Source organism: Eutrigla gurnardus (genome assembly GCF_963514095.1).
Source record: "Eutrigla gurnardus genome assembly, chromosome: 4".
Lineage (NCBI taxonomy): Eukaryota > Metazoa > Chordata > Actinopteri > Perciformes > Triglidae > Eutrigla > Eutrigla gurnardus.
In genome coordinates, this window is record NC_139918.1 from 20,399,008 (window position 1) to 20,416,243 (window position 17,236).

General features: G+C 42.2%; 1 protein-coding gene across 4 annotated transcripts; it reads left to right on the top strand.

Moving 5' to 3' along the window:
- The first annotated feature begins 1,277 nt into the window (after positions 1-1,277).
- Positions 1,278-14,432, top strand: LOC311012051 (serine/threonine-protein kinase tousled-like 1-B). Of its 4 annotated transcripts, none has more exons than XM_084007343.1 (22): positions 1,278-1,916; positions 3,776-3,897; positions 4,591-4,659; positions 4,898-4,936; positions 5,083-5,158; positions 5,257-5,300; positions 6,221-6,310; positions 6,398-6,478; positions 6,574-6,666; positions 6,816-6,926; positions 7,893-8,029; positions 8,281-8,472; positions 8,767-8,833; positions 9,236-9,333; positions 9,488-9,569; positions 9,660-9,751; positions 9,910-9,999; positions 10,493-10,662; positions 10,783-10,918; positions 11,724-11,835; positions 11,957-12,064; positions 12,764-14,432. In XM_084007343.1, the coding sequence occupies exons 1-22, from the start codon at positions 1,790-1,792 to the stop codon at positions 12,911-12,913; spliced, it is 2,286 nt and encodes a 761-aa protein (XP_083863469.1). In that variant the 5' UTR covers positions 1,278-1,789; the 3' UTR covers positions 12,914-14,432. The 4 variants fall into 4 exon arrangements, with proteins under 4 accessions (XP_083863469.1, XP_083863470.1, XP_083863471.1 ...); XM_084007344.1 differs by having other exon boundaries at positions 6,227-6,310; XM_084007345.1 differs by lacking the exon at positions 4,898-4,936.
- Positions 14,433-17,236: the final 2,804 nt, after the last annotated feature.

The window sequence follows — 17,236 nt, forward strand, 5'->3', positions numbered from 1 at the left end:
CACCCATCCATCCTTCTTAACTCTCATAACACAACTCCAATTTTATAACTTAAATGACATCACAAACTGTGTGTGTGTGTGTGTGTGTGTGTGTGTGTGTGTGTGTGTGTGGTGTAAAATGTAGTAGTGTAATGTAGTAGACTACTTATACAACCAGTCTGTCAAGACTATTGCTCTGTTACCATGGAAACCATGTGACCAAAAATCAGGTTACCATGGGCAGGTGCATATGAGGTGCAGCATTAGCATTTGTTCCTCACTGTCTTATTTCCTGATGCAATCTGGCTGCAATTAAACCTGGGCTTTGACAGACACAAGACCCCTTTACAGTGTACTTACTAACATACTGTAAATACTTCATCTGAACCAATTACCTTATCATTTCCTTTTAAATATTAGAGGTTAAATAAAAATGTTTCTTAGATAGATAGATTAATTTGCTGATCTCACAGTCTGGATTACCGTGAATTAATGTTCAAGAGAAATGTTCAATCCAAAACAAATTAGCAAGGGATGTAAGAATAGGATGTAGGTCAAACAGTTGAATGTCAAAGCATCTCTGTGTGTGTATGTGTGTGTTTTGTGTATGCTGCCCTACAAGAAGGCAAAGGCATTTTGATGCACTGCACCAAATTTGGAACAAAAGACCTTATTGCCCAGACCACATCACTATCCTCCCACCTGCATCACCCCCCTCCCCCCACACCCCCGCAACTTATATTTCAAGACTGAGAAACAGCATATCAAGACCAGCCCTATACACATCTACTCAATCACACAACAGTGTGACATATGATACAGATACACACATTATATATGTGTGTGTGTGTGTGTGTGTGTGTGTGTGTGTGTGTGTATTATATATATTATAAATGTATATTATATAATATATATTATATAAAATATTAATATATATATATATATAATATATATATATATATATTATAATATACATTTATAATATATATAATGCACATACACACATTTATATATAATGTGTATAATATATATGTATATATTGTGGATATATATATATATATATATATATATATATATATATATATATATATTGATATATTGATATACATATATATACATACATATATATACATACATATATACATACATATATACATATATATACATATATATATATTCTAAATATTTTGTCTATGTGTGTGTCTGAGTGAGTGAGTAAGTGAGTGAGTGAGAGAGAGAGAGAGAGAGAGAGAGAGAGAGGGAGAACTCGCGCGCGCGCATGTATGTTTTCCTGTTTTCTGTCGTTCTCGAGCCGAAGCAGACAAGAACTTTCGGCCATTTTTTTCGGGGTGTTTGTTGTTTTCACCAAAACAAGGGGCTGTTCTCAGGTCGACGCTGAGACGTGCCTACCAGTCAACCTATGGCCAGTTTGGAGGAGGGTAAAATGATCCCAGATCAGTGTCTGTTTCGGTGTCATGCCATCCCCCATCGGAGCACGCCAGCCTCGCGATAGCCTCGCCTACTAGAATCAAAGCTCCGCTCGCGAACTGGATGCTGACAGGCGCGCGGTGCGGTCATCATGCAAAGGTTACATTGGATCTGTTTCAGCGAGTCTCTGAAGAAGCCGCTTCTCCACAGGACCCGCACGGAGCACAACATGCGAGACGTCTAGCTACACAAAAAAAACTCGCCCGGACTCAACGTTTACCGGCCCGTTTGGCTACAGCAGGTGTCAAACGATGGACGCGAGTTTGGGATTTCCGCGAACGGCAGTGTGTACGCTGGCTCCTATCGGCGGTAAAGTGGCTTCATGAGTGTCCAAAGTAACAGTGGAAGTGGTGGTGGAAGTTTGGAGGCGACGCCATCTTGGTCGCAGCTCTCCTCGTCCCCAACGATTTCTCAACAACATATAACGGCGACCGCAAAGAGCAAGGAAGGTATATTAGCCCACCAAGTACACACGACTGACTCGTATCCCCCTTAAAGCGTGTCCTTTACGGGAGAAGTGGATTGTTATCGGCGGTGTCGAGCTAACGTTTGTTGAAGTAAAAAAATGGATGTCAAGTTCACTGATGCCGTGAATTGGAAGCCAAACGTCAGCTGTCAGTTCATCTGATGGCCAGTCTGAGTAGCAGCGAAGCGATCATGTTTACACAAAGGAAGCGCTAGCTTGTTTTGCTCGTCAGCTTACATGATTTCTTGTTACTCGTAGCTGTCGATGCGACAGTGTTTTGTAGCTGTTTGTAACATCCGACCCCCCCTATCAACAGCATACAGTTGCATATTAAACAACGTAGCTGTGCACGCATCCATTAATGCATTACATTGCATGCTACGGCTGCTATAAACTTGACGACAGGGCCCTGGATTGTACCTTTTTTGGGGGGGACAGTTTGGATGCATCTATTTTTGCCCGACTTTGTTGTCGATGTGCTGTTGCGACTTAATTAACTCGATATTGCTGAGTTGTTGTGACAAAACCGTGATCACGAGTGAGAGCATTTAGTCGTAACCTCCTGATGTTTATCTAAGAATAGTAGTTGCAGGACGTGTAAAAAGACGGTGATGGTGTGGATAAGTCGCTAAGAACATCTGCTTTGTATAAGAACTATAACGTAACTGTAGGTAATCGTTTAATAATTCACTTTCAACCCGAGACATCTTTATACTAATGTACCTTTTAAAATATAATGCTGCAACATGAAGCTCTAGCTAACGTTGTATAGATTAATTAAGCTAACTCACTCTTTCCCCTGTCCTTGGATAAACTCACTGCGGCCTTGTTGTGTGCTCTCTGTTTCACTGCTCAGGGGTTTCAAAATGTCCATTACGCCTTTTAGGGCTTGCCCCTGTGCCAGAAGCTATGCAAAGATGACAGCCAGGAAACGTCCAATAAGGAAACAAACACTTGCAGCAGTAGTCAGCAGGGGAGCAGGGGAACCGTGTGTCTCCCTCCCTGGAATATGGTGATAGAAGAAAGGCCCAGGCAGGCAGCATATATATGTTTTAGCCTGCTGCTTGTGTGAGAATCATTTATGAGCGCTGTGGTTCAGATTGTGCAGTGGTAAGGTCTATCATTCAGACATCTGCAGGGCTGACTACATAGTGAGGCAATGTAAAACTCTGCAAAAGTCTGTTTGCCCGTTAAAAAAATTGTGTTTCAACAGCATAAGGATCATCAATGCAGATATGTAGCATTTGAATTAGCACATAAGTGCTGGAAGGCCCGAATCTAGTCCTCATCCCTCTTTTTGTAGAAAAATGTGACTTTGGAAGAAAACTTCCAGTGTCCTTATTTCAGCTGGTGTTGCTCTCTATATGCAAGGCTTCTGATGTATTGGGATCCCTGAATGTCGGACCAGTTTAGCACTGTGCAGTGAGACATTTGTGAACGCGGTCTAAGTTATGACATAATAGATGGGTTGGTTGAAGATTTCAGTGCTGACTTCCCAGTGGTAGAATGACCTTCCTGCTTATGTGAGAAATGCAGTGTCATTCATCTCCAGTATCTTCCATCGTAGCATGAAAGTACATCTTTTAAAGAGCTCTCTCTACTGCCCCGTTGAATCCATTTTTCTATTTTTACCCTCTAATCACTCTAATTTTCTCTAAGCCTTCCCCAGATACTGTCCTCTGTTCATTCCCTTAGTGCCCTTTTTTTTTTTTATTCCTTTCTGGCAATTTGGTCACAAGAAATGTTCGGCGCTCCATTTGCGCTGATTCCTCGTACTTCTCATCGCTGTTTGCTTCTAATGTAAGTGTTTAACCTCACCCTTTTTCCATCCCCTTATGTCAGGCCCCATGGAGGAGCTGCATAGTCTGGACCCCAGGAGACAGGAGTTGCTGGAGGCCAGATTCACAGGGGCTGTCAGCGGCAACACAGGAGGCAGCACTGGGAGTACCAGTGGAGGTGCCAAGGTAACCATACAGAACAACTGAAGCCTTATTTTTATGATACATGAGACACCCCACACAAACACAGTTGACCCAGGAACTATAGAGTCTCATAAGCTAAAAGGTGATTTTCTTGCATTCCTGTTTTCTCACTGATATATAAAAAGTCACTATCTTTGCTCAAAAGTGAAACACTCTTTTGAGGCTCCTCAAGAAAGTGACTGCATTGTTTTCAATGTCCAACAATAAGAAATCTCCAATCTCAAGTTCTAATATCAATACTAGTGACAACCAGTGCTTGCTTGTACCATAAAGAATGCTGTAGACAAGTTGTAGCAGTCTTTAGACTTGTGTTTGTCAGTGACTAACTCCACTATGATAGTTCCTCCTCAGCAAAGGAGAGGTTTTTGTTGGCAGGAAATAAAAAACACATCAAGGTCTCATGGTGGAAAAGCAGGTAGAAGTTGCTGTTTCTCTCTCTAAAAAAAATGGAGGGATCCCATGTTCATGTGGTGGAAAAGAGCCAAGGAACACACCTATTAACTGGAGATCTGGATTCCTTTGAGGCGACGTGTCAGACTAGAGGCCTGCGCCCAGTCTTTGTTTGACGTTTGTTTACATTTCATGAGGATTAACTTGGATAGCGCAACACACTTGTGGAGCATATTTTCATATTGCATGTGTTCACTCATTTGTTTGAATTCTCACATTGTGCAGGGTCTGGCCAATGAGTCTTCTAACCACAGCTATGGCAGTCTGGGCTCATCTAGTGACAAAGAGTCAGAGGTGAAACAAACACACAAACACACACACACGTCATTTTTGGAACGGGCATGGATGACTATTTATTTTGAGGAGACGGAACAAAAGATATTCAAATTAAATATGACCTACTTCATTACACAGATTCCAACAGTGAAGCCCTGTTAGACACAGTTGCAATGTTCTCAGTCCATCCTTGCTCTGCCCACTCGTTTTTCGGCCTCTCCCACTACCTCCACCTCTCCTTCTCTTCTCTTCCTAGAACTCTGATATGAAAAGAGGGAGCTCCCCAGCCTACTCAGTATGTACTCTTTCTTCCTGCTGCTCTTTCCTGCTGAACACCATCACTCGAACCAGCTTTGTTAGGTAAAACACAGGGGATTCATGCCTTCCTTCTCCCTCTCTCTCTCTTTCTCTTTGTCTTTCTTATTTCATATCGATTGACAGACTCCAGAGAAGAAGCACTCTGAATCGTCCAGAGGGAGGAAAAGGAAAGCTGACACCTATTCAGAGAGCAGTCAAGGTATGACTGACACCTGCCTGCATGAAATCAGTATAACTACAGGCATCAATGTCTTACTGAGCGGCTTGCAATGAATCTCTGTTCACTTTTCTTCACAGGGAAGACCTCCACACGTGGGCCCAAGATCTCCGACTACTTTGATGTGAGTATTGCAACAACTCCAAAATGTTAGCCAGGGCTCCAGACTAACTTTTTACATTGGTCACACTAGTGAGGCTAACTCTTTCTTTTAGGTGCACCAGCACTTAATTTAATAATAATAATACACATTTTGCACCTTTTCTTTACAGTTCTCATATATACTGGTAATTTAATACTCATTTTATTAATTTAACAGGAATAAAAAATGTTTTTTCTCACAATAACCTCAATTGTTTAATAATGAACTTAAAAGCTTATAAGCAGTGTTTAATGTTATTGTTATTTCTGACTCCTCACTGCTTCGGTTTGTGGCTGCCTGGTGCTGAGACACTGGGGGGGTTGCTTTTTTTAACTTGATGCTCCAACAGTAAAAGCAGCGTTCCCAGCCAGGCTCTGGTCGTACTCTTTGCAGTAAATGCATAATATCGGCCCGCCCGCGGCAAACCAGAGACCGAATCAAACAGTTTTAGTTCTTAAAGCTATGCCCGACTGGACCGCCCTGTTCACGACACCGGCTCGCAGTCGGGTGAGACGGGACCGGCATATTACGTTGCGAGGGGAGAAGCAGGAAAACGACAGTTTCTAAACTAGTATATTAAGGCTTTCCCACAAACATTCAGCGAAGAAGAGACCGGGGTCAGAGCCAATCAGAGACGAAGGCCCGACCCTACTCAGCCTCTGATTGGCTCAGACCGTGGTGATTCTTCTTCGCTGTATGCTGCTGGGGAAAAAAACATTACTCTACACACATAAACAGACCAGCTAAATGTTAGGTGCACCGGTGCGACCAAGGGATATATTTAGTTGCACTTCAATGATTTTTGTCGAATGTGCGCCCAAAATGGTCACACTCTGGAGTCCTGTTACCTTCCGTATTACTTTCGATCCAGGTTTTTAAGTTCGGCCATTTTCTCTGCAAAGTTTCAGGGTGGAAATGGTTCCAGTCCAGTCAGAGGCCTCCCATCAGCTCGCCGCTCTCCACAGAACTCGCACTCTGCCCCGGGCTCAATCGTGAGTATTTTCTCTCGCAGACGATGTGAGCCTATGTGTGTTATTACACACATAAGTTGAAAAAAACAAAAAACATTTTGCCTATAGATCCGGCAGAACAGCTCCTCTCCTACGAGTCTGTGTTTTGGGGAACACAATCCTAAAGCGTCCTCCAGCAAGTGTGTCCAGGTAATGTGAAGCATACATGAAAACACTGACACGACACACTTCATTGTATGTATTAATACACCCCTGACTGGTTCACCTCTGTTTGTATTCCTTAGACGGATTTAACAGGCCTGAAACTTGCTGCTCTGGAGAGCAACAAGAGTCTGGACCTGGAAAAAAAAGAGGGGCGAATAGATGACCTGCTCAGGGTGAGTTCAACATCCGTAACTTGAGTTTTGATGGGGAGTGCATGGAAGGACAGCTGTCTAATGTATAACGTGTTATCGTGTCAGGTTTGTATTACATTTATAACTACACAACCAAACTTAATGCAGTCCCTGCTGTCTCTCTCCAACAGGCAAACTGTGACCTGCGGAGGCAGATAGATGAACAGCAAAAACTCCTGGAGAAATACAAGGAGAGGCTCAATAAATGCATCACTATGAGCAAAAAACTACTCATGGAAAAGGTATATCTTTGCATGCATGCACACCATGGTATATATTTACTGTACGTTTGATTTAAAAAAAAAAATTAAGATATTTTATTATCCCCTTGTGGGCAGAAAGAAAAACACTGACAGAAACACAGCCCACTTTATATAAGCAGAGACATCATATCATCTTTAATGCTTACACTTGTTGTGTTTGCATTATGAAGAAGATTCAAAACCTATTACTAGCACATGCAGCTACAATATTCTCTGGTGTTTTAGCTCTGCTTTGGTCCAACTTGGCTGGAGTTGCAAAGAGCTGCACAGTGGTAGTGGGATTTAGTGTGCCGTCCAAAAATACAGTAATTTGATTCTGTGATATTGAAATCTTCCTGAATGGGGCTTTCATAGGGATTGATTGATTGCTTGATTGCAATATTCCGTTTTTTTTTTTTACATAATCGGAATTATTATTTAATTTAGCTGATAAAGTTAATTGAAAAATATGCTCCTTTGGCTCTCATGCAGTCGCCCATCTCTGTTGTTATAAACATTGCAGTCCTCTATGGTAAAGTTGCAAAAGTACCCATTGATTCTGCTGGTTATGCTGTGCGTAGCGTCCGTGTACAAGTACGACAACTGCAAGGAGAGGAAAAGGGAGTGAGATGGCGCCTTGATGCGGACCAGAGATGTGACCAGATTATCATAGTTTATCATATAAATGCAGCACAGTGAGGACACAGGCATTTCATACACCAGATGAATTTGACGCGGACCTGCCCATGTGCATTCAACCCGTGTTGGATCCGTCATATGAATCAGCCGTCACTTGATAAATAATAATAATAGGTATCGGCCCTGAAAAAAATCAGTTGATCCCTAGTATTTAACATTAACAAATAGATGTACAGACCACACGTTTATTCTGGGTGGAGAGAGGTTCTCGTTGAGGGCGTCTTGTCACATTTTGTTGTGTCTAATGTGTGCCTTTTTTGTGAACAGAGCACCCAGGAGAAGCAGTCGTGTCGTGAGAAGAGCATGCAGGACCGTCTCCGCCTCGGTCACTTCACCACTGTCAGACACGGAGCGTCCTACACGGAGCAGTGGACAGACGGATACGCATTCCAGAACCTGATCAAGTGAGAGACTTAAAAACCCATGCAAATTTTTCCATTCAAATACATGCATTTCAAAGTATTTCCTTTTAGATTTAGCATTTATCGTTGCAGCACTAAACCGTGCTGAAAGGTCAGTACAGTGGCTTTTAAGTACATCTTTCTGTGTATGCTTCATAGCCAGGAGCAAAACATCAGAAAGGCTGTTTATTGTCCGCTACAGCGTTTCCCATATGACCCATTTCCTACGCCTCTGTGTCGTCTTCCCTGTGCAGGCAACAAGAGGGCATCAACCAGCAGAGAGAGGACATAGAGAGACAGAGGAAGCTGCTGGCTAAGAGGAAGCCTCCAAACCCTGCATCTCCCTCCCTCTCCGTTGCCTCCACCTCTGAACCCAAGCAGCGCAAAACTAAGGTGGTCAACGGCAACGACTCTGACCCCTTCCTCAAGCCCTCCTTGCCTCAACTGTGAGTACACTGAAATAACTGCAGGCAATAGAAAACTGAAAGACCATAAATGTTTGTTGGACCATGAGAAGGATGATCGTTATGTATTTGTATTGTTTAGAACTCTTAGAAGCCTTTACGTCATAGACCTCTTTTCACATACACTTGTTTTCACAATTCCTCTTCAGTTGCAGGCTTAAAAATAAGTACAAGATGACTTGGAGTTGAATTATCAATGTTCCTGTAGTCCGAAATGAATGTTCCCAATATAGTGTGTCTGTGTTCTTTATTCTATTTTTGTCCACATTTTGTCAGACTGACCCTTGCTGAGTACCATGAGCAGGAAGAGATCTTCAAGCTTCGCCTTGGACATCTGAAGAAGGTCGGTAGAACAAAAAAATCAAATTGATTACCAACATATTGTGATAAGACATTTTTATCCAGTGAAATTGCCAACATGTACTTTGCAAATGTAATTAAACTGGACACTGGAGTCTATAATTGCTTGATTTTATGCATTAGAGTTGTTCCGATATTGATACCAGTTTCGTAAATGTCTCTATCAGGGCCTAAAATGCTGAATTGTATATTAGCTTGTAAGAGGTGTATATCTGATATCACATTATCATATAATTTATCAGATCACGCTACACAGGAACAACAACACATTTCACTCGCAAGCCAATCTGTACATCCTGCCTGATTGATACTGCACATGTACAGACTAGTACTATGGGTTTTACAAGTATGAACGGTAATAATCTTGTACGGTGCATTTATGCAGGAGGAAGCTGAGATTCAGGCCGAGCTGGAGCGGTTGGAGCGGGTGAGGAACCTCCATATCAGAGAGCTGAAAAGGATAAACAACGAGGACAGCTCAGCGTAAGTCCGTTCTGCAAACAGAACCATAACGTGCCAAGTAGCCTAATGGTTAAGACTGAGACTAAAAATCTGTTTCCACTGTCAAGACATTTAATTTATTCTGTCAATAGAGTGGGGCAGGAATGAGCCTAAAATGTTGTGCTTTCTGACACAGGTTTAAAGACCATCCTACCTTAAATGAGAGGTATCTGCTGCTGCACTTGCTGGGCAGGGGCGGCTTCAGTGAAGTCTATAAGGTAATGTCTGTGTGGTTGGACTTTTTTTTTCTTCTATTCTCTGTAAAGTATGTCTAGCGACAAATGTGTGTGTTTTCTTGTCACGCACAGGCTTTCGACCTGTTTGAGCAGCGCTATGCAGCTGTTAAAATCCACCAGCTCAACAAGAACTGGAGAGAGGAGAAAAAGGAGAACTACCACAAGTAGGTCTCCAACACACACACACACACACACACACGCACACACACACACACACACACACACACACACACACACACACACACACACACACACACACAGAGTGATTAAGTTGCACAAAGACGACACGTTTCTCACAACGTTGACATTTATTTCCTTCCAGGCATGCATGCAGGGAGTACCGGATACACAAGCAGCTGGACCATCCCAGAATAGTCAAACTGTACGACTATTTCTCCCTGGATACTGACACGTGAGTCACCTCTGACCTCTGCCAGCTACTGCCCTGCTGGGTTTACGTATCCTGAGGTTGTATATCACCCAGTGCTGGGTTAAAAAGTATTTTCACAGTGACTTTGAAACAACATGGGGCACATCAGTAAGATTCAAAGCCCTCCCCAGTAAAGTTTGACAACAATGCACATGTTTGTATTCTGCTTCCAGGCTTTATGTCACTGGGTGCTACACTTAAGGACACGCATCATAGGGGTGTTATCAGATTAGGACGAAAGGTCGGACTCCATGTGGAGGAAGCGGAAGTGAAATTTCTCCTCTTTCTCCTCAGTCATTCCAAGTCTTAGATTAACCTGGATGAGCAGTCGATCTCTGTATTTCAGGATCGGCACATTGATGACAGCATTCTTACGTTTTTGTTCTGAGAGTAAGAACAAGCTGCAAGCACTGTTGACCTCCATTCGTTCTCCTGTATGTAACTGTGTGTCCGTCTGCGTCCTCTGCTCCCCCAGGTTCTGTACAGTCCTGGAGTTCTGTGAAGGCAACGACCTGGACTTCTACCTAAAGCAAAACAAGCTGATGTCAGAGAAGGAAGCACGCTCCATTGTCATGCAGATTGTCAGCGCCCTGCGCTACCTCAACGAAATCAAACCCCCCATCATCCACTATGACCTCAAACCTGGTGGGTCACATGTTCAAAACGTCTTTGGATGAGTTAGAATTGGATTGGATTGGATGGAATCGGTGTCAAATCACTGCGTCTCACACATTAAACTGTCTCACTGTCTTGCATGGTGTGCAGGTAACATCTTACTGGTGGATGGAACTGCGTGTGGAGAAATCAAAATCACAGACTTTGGCCTGTCTAAGATTATGGATGATGATAATTATGGTGTGGATGGGATGGACCTCACATCACAGGGAGCAGGCACCTACTGGTACGACACACACACACACACACACACTATCAAAAGCCCCTTTTAGACTGCCTTTTCGTTGCGGGAGTATTCCGCTGTTATTCCGCACCGTCGTCACTCCAAACGCACTTCTAGGCAGAAAGGCAGAATATTACGCCTCCGAGATGGCAACGGAGGAAGTCAAAGAGCCACATCAGAGGCGAAACAGCGTTCTATCTAAATGCTCCGAGCACCTCAGGCGGAAAAGACGTGATGTAGTGAAGCAGGTTACCAGGGCGAGCTCAACGAGCTCAAAGCGTAGATCCGAAGCAGATAAAACGCCATTAGTTGCTTGTACGAGGCCGCCGTTCGCATCGACATGTTTATGATGCACAGCAACTTTGCTTGCAGTTGAACAGTCGTGTAAATATGCGAGACTACCAAAAGTTTACCTGTGGTAGTTGTTTTGATGCATCGAGCTAATCCGATTTCCGACGTCCTGCAAAGCCAGGGTGCTATCTAACGCTGCAAACAAAGTTCTATCTAAACGCTCCTGTTCATGGCATATTTTGACTCTCCTTTCCGCCATTACCCCCTTTTGGTTGATTTGAGACCTGTCTTGTGTTCTTGACCATTTCTTGTAGTTTATAGCAAATCTCATATATATGGTTCTATCATTATTACGGAAGGTGGATTGTCACAGGATTTTTTGAGGAATTACCTCCCATTACCGACATGTATGGTATGAAATCATTTATAAATTAATAAAATAGTGTAGTAGTAGGATTTGTGAATCTTTTACATTGCATGACACTGATGGCATTCTGTGTGTGTATATGTGATACAGGTACCTTCCTCCAGAGTGTTTTGTGGTGGGAAAGGAGCCACCTAAAATCTCCAACAAGGTGGACGTCTGGTCTGTGGGGGTGATCTTCTTCCAATGCCTTTACGGACGCAAGGTACAACACTAAACACCCCCTGCTTCATGTTAAACCACCTTAGAGAAGACCGTTTACGCTACAGTAGATTGTTTAAAAGATATTGCATTGGTGATGATTTTCTGTGTTTTGTTTTTTCCAGCCGTTTGGTCACAACCAGTCTCAGCAGGATATACTGCAGGAAAACACCATCCTCAAAGCCACAGAGGTCCAGTTCCCTGCTAAACCACAGGCTAGCACAGAGGCCAAGGTAGCATACGCACACATACATGTGTACATTACGTTTATTTATACAAGGGTTTTACAGTTTCACTGTACAGAAATAGTGATGAGCAGAATTAATCTTAACAGAATCGGTTCCTTTGAGTAGATGGATACACTTTAATGTATCAAACCCTTTGAGTTTTGATGCTTTTTTGCAAAATATGGCATCAGTTTCAACGTGACGCTCCATTGTAGTACATGCATGTTTGACAGCTAATGCTGCTCATCCCCCCAAAAAAAGTATTTTCAATGAATTACCAGTCATCACGTATAAGTTTACATTACTAAACTAAATAAATGTATTAATTGCGATCCATGGATTCAGCAGCCCACCTAACTCTAACATCGTGGAGCCTCAGATTAAAAGGAATGTGTCTCTTTTATGACATGTCAATTTGTGTTTATTTTTTTATAAACAGTGTACTGGTTTAAACCGGTGATATCAAAGGGAAGGTTACCTCAGTACAAACATCAAAGCACAGCGACACTTGGCAAATGTAAACGGTCTCATGGTATTTGATCCACCCATTGCACGTGTTGCAATGTTATTCATCTCTAAAGTATAGCTAGTTTAAAGTACAGTCTTTGCCAACAAGCAGACAAAAGGTACAGGTTATTTAAGTAAATATGAAGAGTCCACAAAAAGCCTGCAGCTCATTTTTTTAATATATGTTCTTCTCTACAGGCGTTTATCCGGCGCTGTCTGGCCTACCGCAAGGAGGACCGGTTTGATGTTCACCAACTGTGCTCGGACTCCTACCTCCTCCCTCACATGAGGCGTTCAAACTCCTCCGGCTCCCTGCAGCCCTCCGCCTCATCTCTCCCTGCCTACTGACTGGCTCTATCACATGACTGACAAGCCGATCTCAAGGCAGGACTGTTGGAACCTGGGGATAATGGAAGTTGCTCTTTTTTTTTTTTTTTTTTTTTTTTACCGGCGCTGTACCCAAATAGATGAATAAGCAACAGAGCAAAATGAAATGGAAGACGTGAGTGTGAAGACGTGGAAGAGGGATACTCCCGTTGCATATGTTGTACAGAGTTGTGCCCTTGAACTCAACTGTGTGAGATAGAGGAAAGAATATAACGGGACAGAGAGAGAGGGGCAAGAATTATAAGAGAGGCTCGGCATTATTTGGAGCCAGAAGATAGATCGAGTGGATTTCTTTTTGGACTGTTAAATAACCCCTTAGGAGAAATTACAACAGTAGCTCCTAGATGCCCTGTCCTCCCACATCTATTAGCTCTACACCATAATACGCCTCACAAGATGGCTGAGAATTTCTTCAACACAAAGCTCTTATGCTTGATTTGAGGGTGGCATTGACTAGCGGGGGAACAGGTGTGCGTTGCATTGTTACGAGGCACAAAATGATGGTTGCATCTCATTGAATTTACCCTTATAGTCCCTCTGCACATGACAGGTTTACTTGTGACTTTGTAACCTTGATGGGACTCAACAAAAAAAAAAGAGAGAGAGAAAAAAAAAAGTTCCAGATAAAATTTCTGGGGTTGATTTGCACTTCTGATCCAGATCGTGGTGATCTGGTCTCACTCATTTGGCATGAAGTAGGCTACTACAGTGTGGGCTAGTTTCTGAACTTGTCAGTAGCCAAGTCCATCACATTTTTCCTTTTTGTTGCAAAGCAATTTAGATCTCCTGCTGGGTTTACAGGAAGTGGGTCTGTGAGTCTGTCTTAATCATTTTTGTTGTTCAGGTAAGAGTCAAAATTGCAGTTTTACAGAACCACGTTGTCGCCGACGTCGTCGACAGCCTGCCTGAAGAGAGTTGGCCTGGTTTCTGTGCTGCCAAGACTCGGGGACACAGAATTTAGTGTACAATTCATGTGCAGGAGACATAACTCACTAGCATATACATAATAATGAGGCTTATCCTTGCTTCCGAGTGTCTCACTTCGCTCCGTTTATTTGTGTTATCTCCTCAAAGCTGTTCTCAGTTTGCTGCTATAAATGTTGCTTTTAGTTTGTAATGTGTGAATGGTTTTCGCCGCGCATATGTGCACACTTGAAATGTGTTAAGAGGAACATTCTCCAGAGCCCCTTCTCTGAAACAGACACCCACCGTGCTATAGGGGGGGAGGGTTGCATCATCATGTTCTTCTGCCACCAACATCAATGTCCATATGGGTTTTTGTTTATTTTCACATACAAGTCCAACAGACATAATGGAGCAAAGCCCAGTATGCTGTGTAGTGAGGAATGGTCGCACCTGTTCATGCCAGTACAAGTGGGCACGCTCCAGGTTGGCTGCGTTGCAGCATGATTTACTGCAGCTAGAACTCAAGTAGATATATCCAAATGTTGTTGTCCTGTAAATAAAACACTTACCTGTACGTTGTCGTGACATTATGAACCCTCGCAAATACAGGCAACCGCGATTCTGCCCGGAGCACACCTGTGGCAAGACGTCAGATAAAAGACAAGTGGGAGCAGTTAACCTCGAGTTTGGTGTCTCATTTTCTCACTCTGCTCTCACCTGCTTTAAAAGTCTTCATTCTTTGGGGTTTTTTCTTTTTTTAAACACTAATGGGGATGAGGTTTCCAAAACTAAACAGGCAGATTAAACTGTGGAGTACTTGCTCATGGCTCGCTGCTCCCAAACGACAGCAAAGGATGAAGTGCAATGAAACCCTTAAAGTATATGTTCGGTTTGATAAATCGCAATCCATGCATGTGTGTTGAGCAATGGCTGAAACTGTTGAACTTCTTGCTCAGACACTGTAAACATGTCACTATTTAGTTTTAAAAATGTTGCAAGAGAAAAAGTAACAATGTAGATTCCCAAGTTCATATTAATTCTTTCAACATGCTATACTATTACCTTATCCTCCATACTATACTGTAACTTTTGAATTACTTTTTGTCATAATATACTATGACTTTTTCAACATGGTATTAATTATATTAACATGGACTAATTTATTTTTTTTTACATTTTTTTTTCAATTACTTCTTTAGGACTTTTTCCACATACTATGACTTATAACTGACTAATTACATTTTTTTCCCCACACACTATATTATGACTTCTTTATGACATTTTCCCACATGCTATACTATGACTTTTTTCAACATTTGACTTAGTATAGCATGTTAAGAAAAGCCATAATATAGTATATCGGAAAGTTGTTAAGAAATCAAGGACAGCCATTCAACCGAGTTTCCCAGGTTGCTTCAGTGTTCATCCACCCAGGGCCCAGGTTTCAGCTGCTATTGGTCGAGTCTGGCCGAAGACAGATGATATCACTTGAATATAACCGCAAGCTCAAATCTCACTATATCTGTGTGGGACCTCGGCTCGCTGTTCAGAGATATCAAATCCTACTACAGTTGTTCTGATTCACCAAGATGTACAAATTTAACTTAGGTTTGTTCTTGTTACAGACCAACCAGTTTTTGTAAATCCCACTGCAGGACAACAGTGTTATTTTTTTATATATATATAATTTTTGAAGGACAGATTAAGGCGACCATTTTTCTTCCTCCAAACGTCAACGATTGCCTGCATCCTGCTCCGCCACCATGCTCAAGAGGTGAACAGGCCGGCATCACCGTTCCTGAGGGCTCACTGCACCAGAAAACCTGCGGACAGCACCAAGTAAGTGACATTCAAATTTAGATTTCAGGAATTTTAATGCTGATGTTTGTTTGCTTTTGCTACTGATGTTAAATGTTTGATTCTAAGTGATGCTTTTGTGTTCAAGAACTACTTGTCTTGTGCTTACATGGTCCCAAACATGCTATATATATATACCTGTACTGTAAAGGCAGGAGCATTGAGTGGGGCAGTTGCCCCTCCTCCCAACCCTTCAAGTGGATCTGTCCATCTATGTAATGTCAAAGGTCAGGTCAATAATCAAAGCTAAACAGGAAAAACTTATACTGTAACGAACAACAGTCAGTTTTTGACTTTTTTGCACGACAACCCAACGGGTGGAAAGCAGGCAGCAGGGACTGGAAGGAAATACAAATAGTTTATAGAGGAAAAAAGATAATTTAAATGCAACAGTAAACAGCAAAGTGGAAAACCTCGATAACATACTTGGCCTTTCATCCTCTTAATGAACCTAAAGGCCTCAAATAGAAAAGCCCAGAACATTTACAGCTATGAAAATAGTCTGACAATGATCGTATAATGATTGCTTACCTGTAAATAACGGAAGAAACACATTTTTAAGCGAGTCATGATGACACGTAACGACACTAAACAAAACCGAGGAAAACTCATCGTCGTTCGGCCTTTAGGGGTCGCTCTGCCATTTTACGCTCATTACCGCCGTTTAACGCTCATTGGCGCCAACTAGCGGTGGGGAGTGAAATTGCACCACTAGAGATTGCCTTGGCTGCATAAGCATCTTCAGATAACAAAAAAACACCAACGAACTAGAGAACTATAAATGAAAACCTGTATGGCGGCTCCTCATGATAACACAGATTCAGTATTCGACCTTATAAACCTAGCGCAACATTTCAGTAAACATAAAAACTACAAACAACCTCACAAGCCGATAACCATTATTGTAAATCTTCTCATGTAGCATTGTCGCCATCTACTGGTGAAATTAATTATCTCAGATTTCAAGGAGTTGCTGATACATTACTTTACCTCCAAGACAGTTTCCAGCTGTATTTAAAAAGCATCTGTCATCCAAGACCAGAGCTTTTTACAGAACCAATAATAATGAGGAGGATAAGCTTTATTTTGGAAATGCAATTTGAATTAAATACGCACAATAGTCATTGGGTAAAAATAACAAAAAAGAAAAGTTCATTGATAAAATGATCGTTTATGTGAAACTAGAGCAGGAAACCACCTTAATTTGTAGTCTCTGACAGCGTGGGCGATTTATGGCATGTAGGCCTACATTTTGGGCAGCTTATCTGCAAACACCCACATTTTAAATGTCTCCTTCGCACACTAAAGCCACAACAAAGCAGCTATCATGTTCCCCTGTCCTATATTGTCATGGTTTTCTGGTTAACATCCCCCCCCAATCCCCTTTTCTATTATTGCTTGCTAGTAATCCCCAGGTTATTTGGAAAACGTCCCACCTGTGACAGTTTGCAGTGTATTGAGCAAAACTGAGCAAAACTGTTATCAGTCATCTTTGGCAATGATTTGTTTTCAAATATGTCT

What these genes read in the sequence shown, in the direction of transcription:
- LOC311012051 (XM_084007343.1), top strand. Translation starts at nt 1,790, where the DNA reads ATGAGTGTCCAAAGTAACAGTGGAAGTGGTGGTGGAAGTTTGGAGGCG. An exon ending in CCTCCAGCAAGTGTGTCCAG is followed by an intron (nt 6,479 to 6,573) that starts GTAATGTGAAGC and finishes TGTATTCCTTAG; the next exon opens with ACGGATTTAACAGGCCTGAA. An exon ending in CAGGGAGCAGGCACCTACTG is followed by an intron (nt 10,919 to 11,723) that starts GTACGACACACA and finishes TATGTGATACAG; the next exon opens with GTACCTTCCTCCAGAGTGTT.